At 33.0% G+C, this 14,728-nt stretch overlaps 2 protein-coding genes across 2 annotated transcripts in view; one reads left to right on the top strand and one right to left on the bottom strand.

Annotated features, from left to right (window-relative positions):
• The window catches only part of RNF25 (ring finger protein 25), a 179,623-nt gene extending 179,126 nt beyond the window's left edge, over positions 1-497 (bottom strand). The window contains exon 1 of the mRNA XM_053695153.1: positions 444-497. Within this exon, the coding sequence (XP_053551128.1) occupies positions 444-469 (26 nt within the window). The 5' untranslated portion in view covers positions 470-497. The remainder of the gene's footprint in view (positions 1-443) is intronic.
• Positions 498-528: 31 nt separating this feature from the next.
• Positions 529-14,728, top strand: part of STK36 (serine/threonine kinase 36) — a 707,870-nt gene continuing 693,670 nt past the window's right edge. The window contains exon 1 of the mRNA XM_053694813.1: positions 529-644. The gene's annotated coding sequence lies outside the window, so the exon portion shown is untranslated. The remainder of the gene's footprint in view (positions 645-14,728) is intronic.

The raw sequence follows: 14,728 nt of genomic DNA on the forward strand, positions 1-14,728 counted from the left end.
TATTCCCTGTATGCTGCTGTCTATTCCCTGTGTGTCAGTCTCCTGCTGTCTATTCCCCGTATGCTGCTGTCTATTCCCTGTATGCTGCTGTCTATTCCCTGTGTGTCAGTCTCCTGCTGTCTATTCCCCGTATGCTGCTGTCTATTCCCTGTGTGTCAGTCTCCTGCTGTCTATTCCCCGTATGCTGCTGTCTATTCCCTGTATGCTGCTGTCTATTCCCTGTGTGTCAGTCTCCTGCTGTCTATTCCCCGTATGCTGCTGTCTATTCCCTGTATGCTGCTGTCTATTCCCTGTGTGTCAGTCTCCTGCTGTCTATTCCCTGTATGCTGCTGTCTATTCCCTGTATGCTGCTGTCTATTCCCTGTATGCTGCTGTCTATTCCCTGTATGCTGCTGTCTATTCCAGACATATTTCTGTCTCTCTCTGTATGTCCCGTCACTTACTCTTCTGTATCCAGATCAGCCGCCATGTTGGCAATGGGACGTCAAACTCAGTGACTAATAGCTGAATCCTGACGTCATAAACCCGCGACTGGTACTTTACTAAAGGAGCAAGTGCCTGTTGCCTAGTAACACTGTACGCCGGAAGTAGAGGAAAACGGCGCAAGTAGAGGGAAGATTTGGATTGTAAAACGTTATATCGAGGTACATAACTGTGTATAAGTAATAATGTGTTATACTGAGGTACATAACTGTGTATAAGTAATAATGTGTTATACTGAGGTACATAACTGTGTATAAGTAATAATGTGTTATACTGAGGTACATAACTGTGTATAAGTAATAATGTGTTATACTGAGGTACCTGTGTATAAGTAATAATGTGTTATACTGAGGTACCTGTGTATAAGTAATAATGTGTTATACTGAGGTACCTGTGTATAAGTAATAATGTGTTATACTGAGGTACATAACTGTGTATAAGTAATAATGTGTTATACTGAGGTACATAACTGTGTATAAGTAATAATGTGTTATACTGAGGTACCTGTGTATAAGTAATAATGTGTTATACTGAGGTACATAACTGTGTATAAGTAATAATGTGTTATACTGAGGTACATAACTGTGTATAAGTAATAATGTGTTATACTGAGGTACATAACTGTGTATAAGCATTAATGTGTTATACTGAGGTACCTGTGTATAAGTAATAATGTGTTATACTGAGGTACATAGCTGTGTATAAGTAATAATGTGTTATACTGAGGTACATAACTGTGTATAAGTAATAATGTGTTATACTGAGGTACATAGCTGTGTATAAGTAATAATGTGTTATACTGAGGTACATAACTGTGTATAAGTAATAATGTGTTATACCGAGGTACATAACTGTGTATAAGTAATAATGTGTTATACTGAGGTACATAACTGTGTATAAGTAATAATGTGTTATACTGAGGTACATAGCTGTGTATAAGCAATAATGTGTTATACTGAGGTACATAGCTGTGTATAAGTAATAATGTGTTATACTGAGGTACATAGCTGTGTATAAGTAATAATGTGTTATACTGAGGTACATAGCTGTGTATAAGTAATAATGTGTTATACTGAGGTACATAGCTGTGTATAAGTAATAATGTGTTATACTGAGGTACATAACTGTGTATAAGTAATAATGTGTTATACTGAGGTACATAACTGTGTATAAGTAATAATGTGTTATACTGAGGTACCTAACTGTGTATAAGTAATAATGTGTTATACTGAGGTACATAACTGTGTATAAGTAATAATGTGTTATACCGAGGTACATAACTGTGTATAAGTAATAATGTGTTATACTGAGGTACATAACTGTGTATAAGTAATAATGTGTTATACTGAGGTACCTGTGTATAAGTAATAATGTGTTATACTGAGGTACCTGTGTATAAGTAATAATGTGTTATACTGAGGTACATAGCTGTGTATAAGTAATAATGTGTTATACTGAGGTACATAGCTGTGTATAAGTAATAATGTGTTATACTGAGGTACATAACTGTGTATAAGTAATAATGTGTTATACCGAGGTACATAACTGTGTATAAGTAATAATGTGTTATACTGAGGTACATAGCTGTGTATAAGTAATAATGTGTTATACTGAGGTACATAACTGTGTATAAGTAATAATGTGTTAGCTGAGGTACATAGCTGTGTATAAGTAATAATGTGTTATACCGAGGTACATAACTGTGTATAAGTAATAATGTGTTATACTGAGGTACATAGCTGTGTATAAGCAATAATGTGTTATACTGAGGTACTTAGCTGTGTATAAGTAATAATGTGTTATACTGAGGTACATAACTGTGTATAAGTAATAATGTGTTATACTGAGGTACCTGTGTATAAGTAATAATGTGTTATACTGAGGTACATAGCTGTGTATAAGTAATAATGTGTTATACTGAGGTACATAGCTGTGTATAAGTAATAATGTGTTATACTGAGGTACATAACTGTGTATAAGTAATAATGTGTTTATACTGAGGTACATAACTGTGTATAAGTAATAATGTGTTATACTGAGGTACATAACTGTGTATAAGTAATAATGTGTTATACTGAGGTACATAATTGTGTATAAGTAATAATGTGTTATACTGAGGTACATAGCTGTGTATAAGTAATAATGTGTTATACTGAGGTACATAACTGTGTATAAGTAATAATGTGTTATACTGAGGTACATAACTGTGTATAAGTAATAATGTGTTATACTGAGGTACATAACTGTGTATAAGTAATAATGTGTTATACTGAGGTACATAACTGTGTATAAGTAATAATGTGTTATACTGAGGTACATAACTGTGTATAAGTAATAATGTGTTATACTGAGGTACCTGTGTATAAGTAATAATGTGTTATACTGAGGTACCTGTGTATAAGTAATAATGTGTTATACTGAGGTACATAGCTGTGTATAAGTAATAATGTGTTATACTGAGGTACATAGCTGTGTATAAGCAATAATGTGTTATACTGAGGTACATAGCTGTGTATAAGTAATAATGTGTTATACTGAGGTACATAACTGTGTATAAGTAATAATGTGTTATACTGAGGTACCTGTGTATAAGTAATAATGTGTTATACTGAGGTACATAGCTGTGTATAAGTAATAATGTGTTATACTGAGGTACCTGTGTATAAGTAATAATGTGTTATACTGAGGTACCTGTGTATAAGTAATAATGTGTTATACTGAGGTACATAGCTGTGTATAAGTAATAATGTGTTATACTGAGGTACATAACTGTGTATAAGTAATAATGTGTTATACTGAGGTACATAGCTGTGTATAAGCAATAATGTGTTATACTGAGGTACATAGCTGTGTATAAGTAATAATGTGTTATACTGAGGTACATAACTGTGTATAAGTAATAATGTGTTATACTGAGGTACCTGTGTATAAGTAATAATGTGTTATACTGAGGTACATAGCTGTGTATAAGTAATAATGTGTTATACTGAGGTACATAACTGTGTATAAGTAATAATGTGTTATACTGAGGTACATAACTGTGTATAAGTAATAATGTGTTATACTGAGGTACATAACTGTGTATAAGTAATAATGTGTTATACTGAGGTACATAACTGTGTATAAGTAATAATGTGTTATACTGAGGTACCTGTGTATAAGTAATAATGTGTTATACTGAGGTACATAGCTGTGTATAAGTAATAATGTGTTATACTGAGGTACATAGCTGTGTATAAGTAATAATGTGTTATACTGAGGTACATAACTGTGTATAAGTAATAATGTGTTATACTGAGGTACATAACTGTGTATAAGTAATAATGTGTTATACTGAGGTACATAACTGTGTATAAGTAATAATGTGTTATACTGAGGTACATAACTGTGTATAAGTAATAATGTGTTATACTGAGGTACATAATTGTGTATAAGTAATAATGTGTTATACTGAGGTACATAGCTGTGTATAAGTAATAATGTGTTATACTGAGGTACATAACTGTGTATAAGTAATAATGTGTTATACTGAGGGTACATAACTGTGTATAAGTAATAATGTGTTATACTGAGGTACTCCTGTGTATAAGTAATAATGTGTTATACTGAGGTACATAACTGTGTATAAGTAATAATGTGTTATACTGAGGTACATAACTGTGTATAAGTAATAATGTGTTATACTGAGGTACATAACTGTGTATAAGTAATAATGTGTTATACTGAGGTACATAGCTGTGTATAAGCAATAATGTGTTATACTGAGGTACATAGCTGTGTATAAGTAATAATGTGTTATACTGAGGTACATAACTGTGTATAAGTAATAATGTGTTATACTGAGGTACATAGCTGTGTATAAGTAATAATGTGTTATACTGAGGTACATAGCTGTGTATAAGTAATAATGTGTTATACTGAGGTACATAACTGTGTATAAGTAATAATGTGTTATACTGAGGTACATAACTGTGTATAAGTAATAATGTGTTATACTGAGGTACCTGTGTATAAGTAATAATGTGTTATACTGAGGTACATAGCTGTGTATAAGTAATAATGTGTTATACTGAGGTACCTGTGTATAAGTAATAATGTGTTATACTGAGGTACCTGTGTATAAGTAATAATGTGTTATACTGAGGTACATAGCTGTGTATAAGTAATAATGTGTTATACTGAGGTACATAACTGTGTATAAGTAATAATGTGTTATACTGAGGTACATAGCTGTGTATAAGCAATAATGTGTTATACTGAGGTACATAGCTGTGTATAAGTAATAATGTGTTATACTGAGGTACATAACTGTGTATAAGTAATAATGTGTTATACTGAGGTACCTGTGTATAAGTAATAATGTGTTATACTGAGGTACATAGCTGTGTATAAGTAATAATGTGTTATACTGAGGTACATAACTGTGTATAAGTAATAATGTGTTATACTGAGGTACATAACTGTGTATAAGTAATAATGTGTTATACTGAGGTACATAACTGTGTATAAGTAATAATGTGTTATACTGAGGTACATAACTGTGTATAAGTAATAATGTGTTATACTGAGGTACATAACTGTGTATAAGTAATAATGTGTTATACTGAGGTACATAGCTGTGTATAAGTAATAATGTGTTATACTGAGGTACATAACTGTGTATAAGTAATAATGTGTTATACTGAGGTACCTGTGTATAAGTAATAATGTGTTATACTGAGGTACATAACTGTGTATAAGTAATAATGTGTTATACTGAGGTACATAACTGTGTATAAGTAATAATGTGTTATACTGAGGTCACCTGTGTATAAGTAATAATGTGTTATACTGAGGTACACTGTGTATAAGTAATAATGTGTTATACTGAGGTACATAGCTGTGTATAAGTAATAATGTGTTATACTGAGGTACATAACTGTGTATAAGTAATAATGTGTTATACTGAGGTACATAGCTGTGTATAAGCAATAATGTGTTATACTGAGGTACATAGCTGTGTATAAGTAATAATGTGTTATACTGAGGTACATAACTGTGTATAAGTAATAATGTGTTATACTGAGGTACCTGTGTATAAGTAATAATGTGTTATACTGAGGTACATAGCTGTGTATAAGTAATAATGTGTTATACTGAGGTACCTGTGTATAAGTAATAATGTGTTATACTGAGGTACATAGCTGTGTATAAGTAATAATGTGTTATACTGAGGTACATAGCTGTGTATAAGTAATAATGTGTTATACTGAGGTACATAACTGTGTATAAGTAATAATGTGTTATACTGAGGTACATAGCTGTGTATAAGCAATAATGTGTTATACTGAGGTACATAGCTGTGTATAAGTAATAATGTGTTATACTGAGGTACATAACTGTGTATAAGTAATAATGTGTTATACTGAGGTACCTGTGTATAAGTAATAATGTGTTATACTGAGGTACATAGCTGTGTATAAGTAATAATGTGTTATACTGAGGTACATAACTGTGTATAAGTAATAATGTGTTATACTGAGGTACATAACTGTGTATAAGTAATAATGTGTTATACTGAGGTACATAACTGTGTATAAGTAATAATGTGTTATACTGAGGTACATAACTGTGTATAAGTAATAATGTGTTATACTGAGGTACATAACTGTGTATAAGTAATAATGTGTTATACTGAGGTACATAGCTGTGTATAAGTAATAATGTGTTATACTGAGGTACATAGCTGTGTATAAGTAATAATGTGTTATACCGAGGTACATAGCTGTGTATAAGTAATAATGTGTTATACCGAGGTACATAGCTGTGTATAAGTAATAATGTGTTATACCGAGGTACATAACTGTGTATAAGTAATAATGTGTTATACTGAGGTACATAGCTGTGTATAAGTAATAATGTGTTATACCGAGGTACATAACTGTGTATAAGTAATAATGTGTTATACCGAGGTACATAACTGTGTATAAGTAATAATGTGTTATACCGAGGTACATAACTGTGTATAAGTAATAATGTGTTATACCGAGGTACATAACTGTGTATAAGTAATAATGTGTTATACCGAGGTACATAACTGTGTATAAGTAATAATGTGTTATACTGAGGTACATAACTGTGTATAAGTAATAATGTGTTAGCTGAGGTACATAGCTGTGTATAAGTAATAATGTGTTATACCGAGGTACATAACTGTGTATAAGTAATAATGTGTTATACCGAGGTACATAGCTGTGTATAAGTAATAATGTGTTATACCGAGGTACATAGCTGTGTATAAGTAATAATGTGTTATACCGAGGTACATAACTGTGTATAAGTAATAATGTGTTATACTGAGGTACATAACTGTGTATAAGTAATAATGTGTTATACCGAGGTACATAACTGTGTATAAGTAATAATGTGTTATACCGAGGTACATAACTGTGTATAAGTAATAATGTGTTATACTGAGGTACATAACTGTGTATAAGTAATAATGTGTTATACTGAGGTACATAACTGTGTATAAGTAATAATGTGTTAGCTGAGGTACATAGCTGTGTATAAGTAATAATGTGTTATACCGAGGTACATAGCTGTGTATAAGTAATAATGTGTTATACCGAGGTACATAACTGTGTATAAGTAATAATGTGTTATACCGAGGTACATAGCTGTGTATAAGTAATAATGTGTTATACCGAGGTACATAACTGTGTATAAGTAATAATGTGTTATACTGAGGTACATAACTGTGTATAAGTAATAATGTGTTATACCGAGGTACATAACTGTGTATAAGTAATAATGTGTTATACCGAGGTACATAACTGTGTATAAGTAATAATGTGTTATACCGAGGTACATAACTGTGTATAAGTAATAATGTGTTATACTGAGGTACATAACTGTGTATAAGTAATAATGTGTTATACTGAGGTACATAACTGTGTATAAGTAATAATGTGTTAGCTGAGGTACATAGCTGTGTATAAGTAATAATGTGTTATACCGAGGTACATAGCTGTGTATAAGTAATAATGTGTTATACCGAGGTACATAACTGTGTATAAGTAATAATGTGTTATACCGAGGTACATAGCTGTGTATAAGTAATAATGTGTTATACTGAGGTACATAACTGTGTATAAGTAATAATGTGTTATACTGAGGTACATAACTGTGTATAAGTAATAATGTGTTATACCGAGGTACATAACTGTGTATAAGTAATAATGTGTTATACTGAGGTACATAACTGTGTATAAGTAATAATGTGTTATACTGAGGTACATAACTGTGTATAAGTAATAATGTGTTATACTGAGGTACCTGTGTATAAGTAATAATGTGTTATACTGAGGTACCTGTGTATAAGTAATAATGTGTTATACTGAGGTACATAGCTGTGTATAAGTAATAATGTGTTATACTGAGGTACATAACTGTGTATAAGTAATAATGTGTTATACTGAGGTACATAGCTGTGTATAAGCAATAATGTGTTATACTGAGGTACATAGCTGTGTATAAGTAATAATGTGTTATACTGAGGTACATAACTGTGTATAAGTAATAATGTGTTATACTGAGGTACCTGTGTATAAGTAATAATGTGTTATACTGAGGTACATAGCTGTGTATAAGTAATAATGTGTTATACTGAGGTACATAACTGTGTATAAGTAATAATGTGTTATACTGAGGTACATAACTGTGTATAAGTAATAATGTGTTATACTGAGGTACATAACTGTGTATAAGTAATAATGTGTTATACTGAGGTACATAACTGTGTATAAGTAATAATGTGTTATACTGAGGTACATAACTGTGTATAAGTAATAATGTGTTATACTGAGGTACATAACTGTGTATAAGTAATAATGTGTTATACTGAGGTACATAATTGTGTATAAGTAATAATGTGTTATACTGAGGTACATAGCTGTGTATAAGTAATAATGTGTTATACTGAGGTACATAACTGTGTATAAGTAATAATGTGTTATACTGAGGTACCTGTGTATAAGTAATAATGTGTTATACTGAGGTACCTGTGTATAAGTAATAATGTGTTATACTGAGGTACCTGTGTATAAGTAATAATGTGTTATACTGAGGTACATAACTGTGTATAAGCAATAATGTGTTATACTGAGGTACATAGCTGTGTATAAGCAATAATGTGTTATACTGAGGTACATAGCTGTGTATAAGTAATAATGTGTTATACTGAGGTACCTGTGTATAAGTAATAATGTGTTATACTGAGGTACCTGTGTATAAGTAATAATGTGTTATACTGAGGTACATAGCTGTGTATAAGTAATAATGTGTTATACTGAGGTACATAACTGTGTATAAGTAATAATGTGTTATACTGAGGTACATAACTGTGTATAAGTAATAATGTGTTATACTGAGGTACATAACTGTGTATAAGTAATAATGTGTTATACTGAGGTACATAACTGTGTATAAGTAATAATGTGTTATACTGAGGTACATAACTGTGTATAAGTAATAATGTGTTATACTGAGGTACATAACTGTGTATAAGTAATAATGTGTTATACTGAGGTACATAACTGTGTATAAGTAATAATGTGTTATACTGAGGTACATAACTGTGTATAAGCAATAATGTGTTATGCTGAGGTACATAACTGTGTATAAGTAATAATGTGTTATGCCGAGGTACATAACTGTGTATAAGTAATAATGTGTTATACCGAGGTACATAGCTGTGTATAAGTAATAATGTGTTATACTGAGGTACATAACTGTGTATAAGTAATAATGTGTTATACTGAGGTACATAACTGTGTATAAGTAATAATGTGTTATACCGAGGTACCTAACTGTGTATAAGCATTAATGTGTTATAGTGATGCACCGAAATGGAAATTCTGGACCGAAACCGAATCCGAAAATCCAGGATGCACTTAGCCGAAAACCGAAACAGAAACCGAAAATGTCTTTTTTTTTTCCAAATTATTTTAAAATATTTTTATTTTTATTTTTGCATAATTAGACTATTTTATGAATTCATTTGAATTGAAAACCTGCAAGCCAATAAAATAAAATAACCACACTTTTATTGAAAGCAACACACTAAAATTGGACAAAAATATCTTAAAACAATAATACGCTAAAAAACGATAATGCCATTTTCAGCCAAAATGTTTCTGCAAACAAATTTCAGTGCATCCCTACTTAAAACAATATTAAATATCAATAATACTGTATTATTCTGTATTTAGTTCTGTGTAACAGAATCAGATTTAACACTATTTTTTTTTTACCAATTATCCAAATAAAGTATAGTCCTAGAAAACTATTATATGAGAAACAGTAAGTCAAGAAATGAACTTAAACAGCAGCTCTAGGCTAGCATCAAATTTGAAATATGCTAAACAATAATTTTACCGAAAATAACAGGCAAAAAACCCGAAAACCGAAATAGCCAAAAATGCCATTTTCGGCCGAAACGTTTCTGTGGCCGAAATTTCGGTGCATCCCTAATGTGTTATACTGAGGTACCTAACTGTGTATAAGTAATAATGTGTTATACTGAGGTACATAGCTGTGTATAAGTAATAATGTGTTATACTGAGGTACATAACTGTGTATAAGTAATAATGTGTTATACTGAGGTACATAGCTGTGTATAAGCAATAATGTGTTATACTGAGGTACATAGCTGTGTATAAGTAATAATGTGTTATACTGAGGTACATAACTGTGTATAAGTAATAATGTGTTATACTGAGGTACCTAACTGTGTATAAGTAATAATGTGTTATACTGAGGTACATAGCTGTGTATAAGTAATAATGTGTTATGCTGAGGTACCTAACTGTGTATAAGTAATAATGTGTTAGCTGAGGTACATAGCTGTGTATAAGTAATAATGTGTTAGCTGAGGTACATAGCTGTGTATAAGTAATAATGTGTTATACTGAGGTACCTAACTGTGTATAAGTAATAATGTGTTATACTGAGGTATATAGCTGTGTATAAGTAATAATGTGTTATACTGAGGTACATAACTGTGTATAAGCAATAATGTGTTATACTGAGGTACCTGTGTATAAGCAATAATGTTGTCAGAATATTTATAAGAATCTTAGCAGTACTCTCCAAATAATGTGAGTTTATGGCAGGGTTATAACTGAATATATTTAACAATCTTTCTTAAAACTAAACCCTCAATCAAATATGCCTATACTAGAAACCATAAAATAAATATAAATTCCTGAATGCTTTATTATTAGTTAATATCTATGAACACATTGAAATATATTGTGTAGGAACCAGAATATGAGTCAATACTATACACGTTTAAAAACTATTTAAAATATGCTATGCAAAATTCATAAAAGTCTACCCTTAAAATTAGCCTTACTCACAATAGCCTATCATTCAATTAACACAATGAGATTAAAGTATAAACCACTGAACATTTAGACTGATGCAATTTCAGCAGTGCTTAGTTAAACAATAGGACAGTGTGTGTGTGTATATGTGTGTATATATATATATATATATATATATATATATATATATATATATATATACTCAGCTATTTAGCTACAATTGATTCTAATACAATTCTAATTAGGATACTATAAATACATATATTCTTAATGTAAACAGTTACTCTAAATGTCTACTTTTAATAAAAACAATTCTAAGATATATACCGTATTGTTCCGAGTATAGGCCGCTCCTGATTATAAGCCGCACCCTTAAAGTTTGGTGCCATTTAAAAGAAATTACATTTTTAACTTAAATATACACATTACTGCCTCCTCAACCCAATCGGTCTCCTTTCCTCACACAGTGCCCACTACTCACCCAATTAACTACCTATTTACCTTATACAAGCCTCCCCTCAGTCCTCCTCACCCTCTTAGCCCCTCTAACCCTCTTTTCCTGTATGGGCTCAAAGGTTACAGGTCCATAGCTGACTTCTGACAAATGTATCTTCAATATCTTATATATGGTGATATTCTCTTTAGTGAGTCTACAGCCCAGACAGCCCAGCTTTTTCAAGGTAGCAACTGTGTAACTTACCTTCCCCCTTAATGGATCATCACACACAACGATTATGGGAAACAGGATAAGTGACCGTTGTCCCTCTGACAGGCTCTCACCAGCATCAGCTTCTCTAGGTAACCCCGCGGTTAACAGTTCAGAGCTGTCGGACCCGCCGTGACATCCACTGACTCTCCGATCGGCAACCTCTCCCACAGTACAGGATAGGTGACAGTTGTCCCTCTAGCTGATAGCTGTCCCTCTGACAGGCTCTCACCAGCATCGGCTTCTCTTGGGACTTCTTAGGTTGACGACTCCAAGCTGTCAGATCTGCGTGATGTCACTAACTCTCTGCTCGGCAATCAGGGGATTTAACTCCCAAGCATTGTGCTGGTGTGGTGGCTCAGGATATCTCCTGTCGGGCTGTGTCCCAGATCTGGTTAAATTGCTGCTCCTGAGTGCAGCTTTGAGTGTGGGGTCGGTGGCGGCCATAAGAGTCTCCAGGAAGCCCAGTGTGTGCCCTAACTCCTCCCTGAAACAAAACAGCACTTCCGCCCAACCCCAACAGGGACCGTTCAATGTACTTACCATATACCAGTACTTTTATGGTGTTTTGTGCAAAAGCCCGATTGTAGGCCGCACCCCTAGTTTAAAGACTTATTTTAAGGGAAAAAAGCCTATACTCGGGACAATACGCTATATTCTATATTTTGCACAGATGAATTACTTAGCATACAAAGATAAACTTAACCCTATACCGCACTATGAATCTAAACAAAAATATAGGCCGCTTTCTTTAATCTATCAACTGTAATTTAAACTGCAGTGACTATACATATTTCTTTCATGTAATTGGCAAGAGTCCATGAGCTAGTGACATATGGGATATACAATCCTACCAGGAGGGGCAAAGTTTTCTAAACCTCAAAATGCCTATAAATACACCCCTCACCACACCCACAATTCAGTTTTACAAACTTTGCCTCCTATGGAGGTGGTGAAGTAAGTTTGTGCTAAGATTTCTACGTTGATATGCGCTTCTCAGCATTGTTGAAGCCCGATTCCTCTCAGAGTACAGCGAATGTCAGAGGGACGTGAAGGGAGTATCACTTATTGAATACGATGATTTCCCTAACGGGGGTCTATTTCATAGGTTCTCTGTTATCGGTCGTAGAGATTCATCTCCTACCTCCCTTTTCAGATCGACGATATACTCTCAATTTACCATTACCTCTACTAATAACTGTTTTAGTACTGGTTTGGCTATCTGCTATATGTGGATGGGTGTCTTTTGGTAAGTATGTTTTCATTACTTAAGACACCTCAGCTATGGTTTGGCACTTTATGCATTTATATAAAGTTCTAAATATATGTATTGTACTTATATTTGCCATGAGTCAGGTTCATGTATTTCCTTCTGCAGACTGTCAGTTTCATATTTGGGGAATACTGTATAAACCTGTTTTAAATATGAAATTTATTTCTTACCTGGGGTTTAGTCTTTTTTTCAATTGACTACTTCTTACAAATTGCGGGCGGTATTAGGCCCGCGGGTGCGACAAATGCTTAACTTTATTGCGTCATTTTTGGCGCGAAATTTTTTTTTGCCGCGGAAAAATACGTCTATGACGCAAGTTCGTCACTTCCGGCGTCATACTTGACGCCGAGACCTTTCACACTGTCGCGAGTGTGTCATTTCCAGTTATATTTTTGTCGCCAAAAAAGTTTAGTTACGTTGTGCGTCATACTTGGCGCCAAACTTTTTTATTATTTCAATACCCCATTGATGTTTGCCTCTTGCTTTTTTTCTATCAGAGGGCTATGCTATTTGCATTTTTTCCCATTCCTGAAACTGTCATATAAGGAAATAGATAATTTTGCTTTATATGTTGTTTTTTTATCTTACATTTTGCAAGATGACTCAACATGATCCTGCCTCAGAAGCTTCTACTGGAACATTGCTGCCTGACATCGGTTCTACCAAAGCTAAGTGCATTTGTTGTGAAAGTGTAGAAATTATTCCACCAAATGTCATTTGTAATAGTTGTCATGATAAACTTTTACATGCAGATAGTGTTTCCATCAGTAATAGTACATTGCCAGTTGCAGTTCCTTAAACTTCTAATGGACATGATATACCTGTAAATATTAAAGAATTTGTTTCTGATTCTATTCTGAAGGCTTTGTCTGCATTTCCATCTTCAAATAAACGTAAAAGGTCTTTTAAAACTTCTCATTTAGTTGTTGAAATTTCAAATGACCAGCAACATAATAATTTATCCTCTTCTGATGAGGATCTATCTGATTCAGAAGATCCTTCCTCAGACATTGACACTGACAAATCTACTTATTTATTTAAAATAGAGTATATGCGTTCTTTATTAAAAGAAGTGTTAATTACTTTGGATATTGAGGTAACCAGTCCTCTTGACGTTCAGTCTAATAAACGTTTAAATGCTGTTTTTAAACCTCCTGTGGCTTTTCCAGGTTTTTTTTTTTTTCCTATTCCTGAGGCTATTTCTGATATGATTTCTAAAGGAATGGAATAAGCCAGGTACTTCTTTTATTCCTTCTTCAAGGTTTAAAAAATTGTATCCTTTACCAGCAAAATCTATAGAGTTTTGGGAAAAGATCCCCAAAGTTGATGGGGCTATTTCTACTCTAAACGTACCACTATTCCTATGGAAGATAGTACTTCCTTTAAGGATCCTTTAGATAGGCCTTCCTTAGATAAGATTCAAGCTTCCTATTTATATTCAGGTCATCTTCTTAGACCTGCAATTTCTTTGGCTGATGTTGCGGCTGCATCAACTTTCTGGTTGGAGAATTTAGCACAACAGGAATTGGATTCTGACTGATCTAGCATTTTTCGTTTACTGCAATATGCTAATCATTTTATTTATTATGCTATTTTTGATATTATCAAAATTGATGTTAGATCCATGTCTTTTAGCTTTTTTAGCTAGAAGAGCTTTGTGGCTTAAATCCTGGAATGCTGATATGACATCTAATTCTAGATTACTATCTCTTTCTTTCCAAGGTAATAATTTTATTTGGGTCCCAGTTGGAGTTTTTTCTGCCTCAGGATAAAGAAACTAAGGGTAAATCTAAGGCTTCTAACTGTTTTCGTTCCTTTCGTCAGAATAAGGAACAAAAAATTCAATCCTTCCCCCAAGGAATCTGCCTCCAATTGGAAGCCTTCCTCAAATTGGAATAA

This window comes from Bombina bombina, chromosome 11 (assembly GCF_027579735.1).
Source record: "Bombina bombina isolate aBomBom1 chromosome 11, aBomBom1.pri, whole genome shotgun sequence".
Taxonomy (NCBI): domain Eukaryota; kingdom Metazoa; phylum Chordata; class Amphibia; order Anura; family Bombinatoridae; genus Bombina; species Bombina bombina.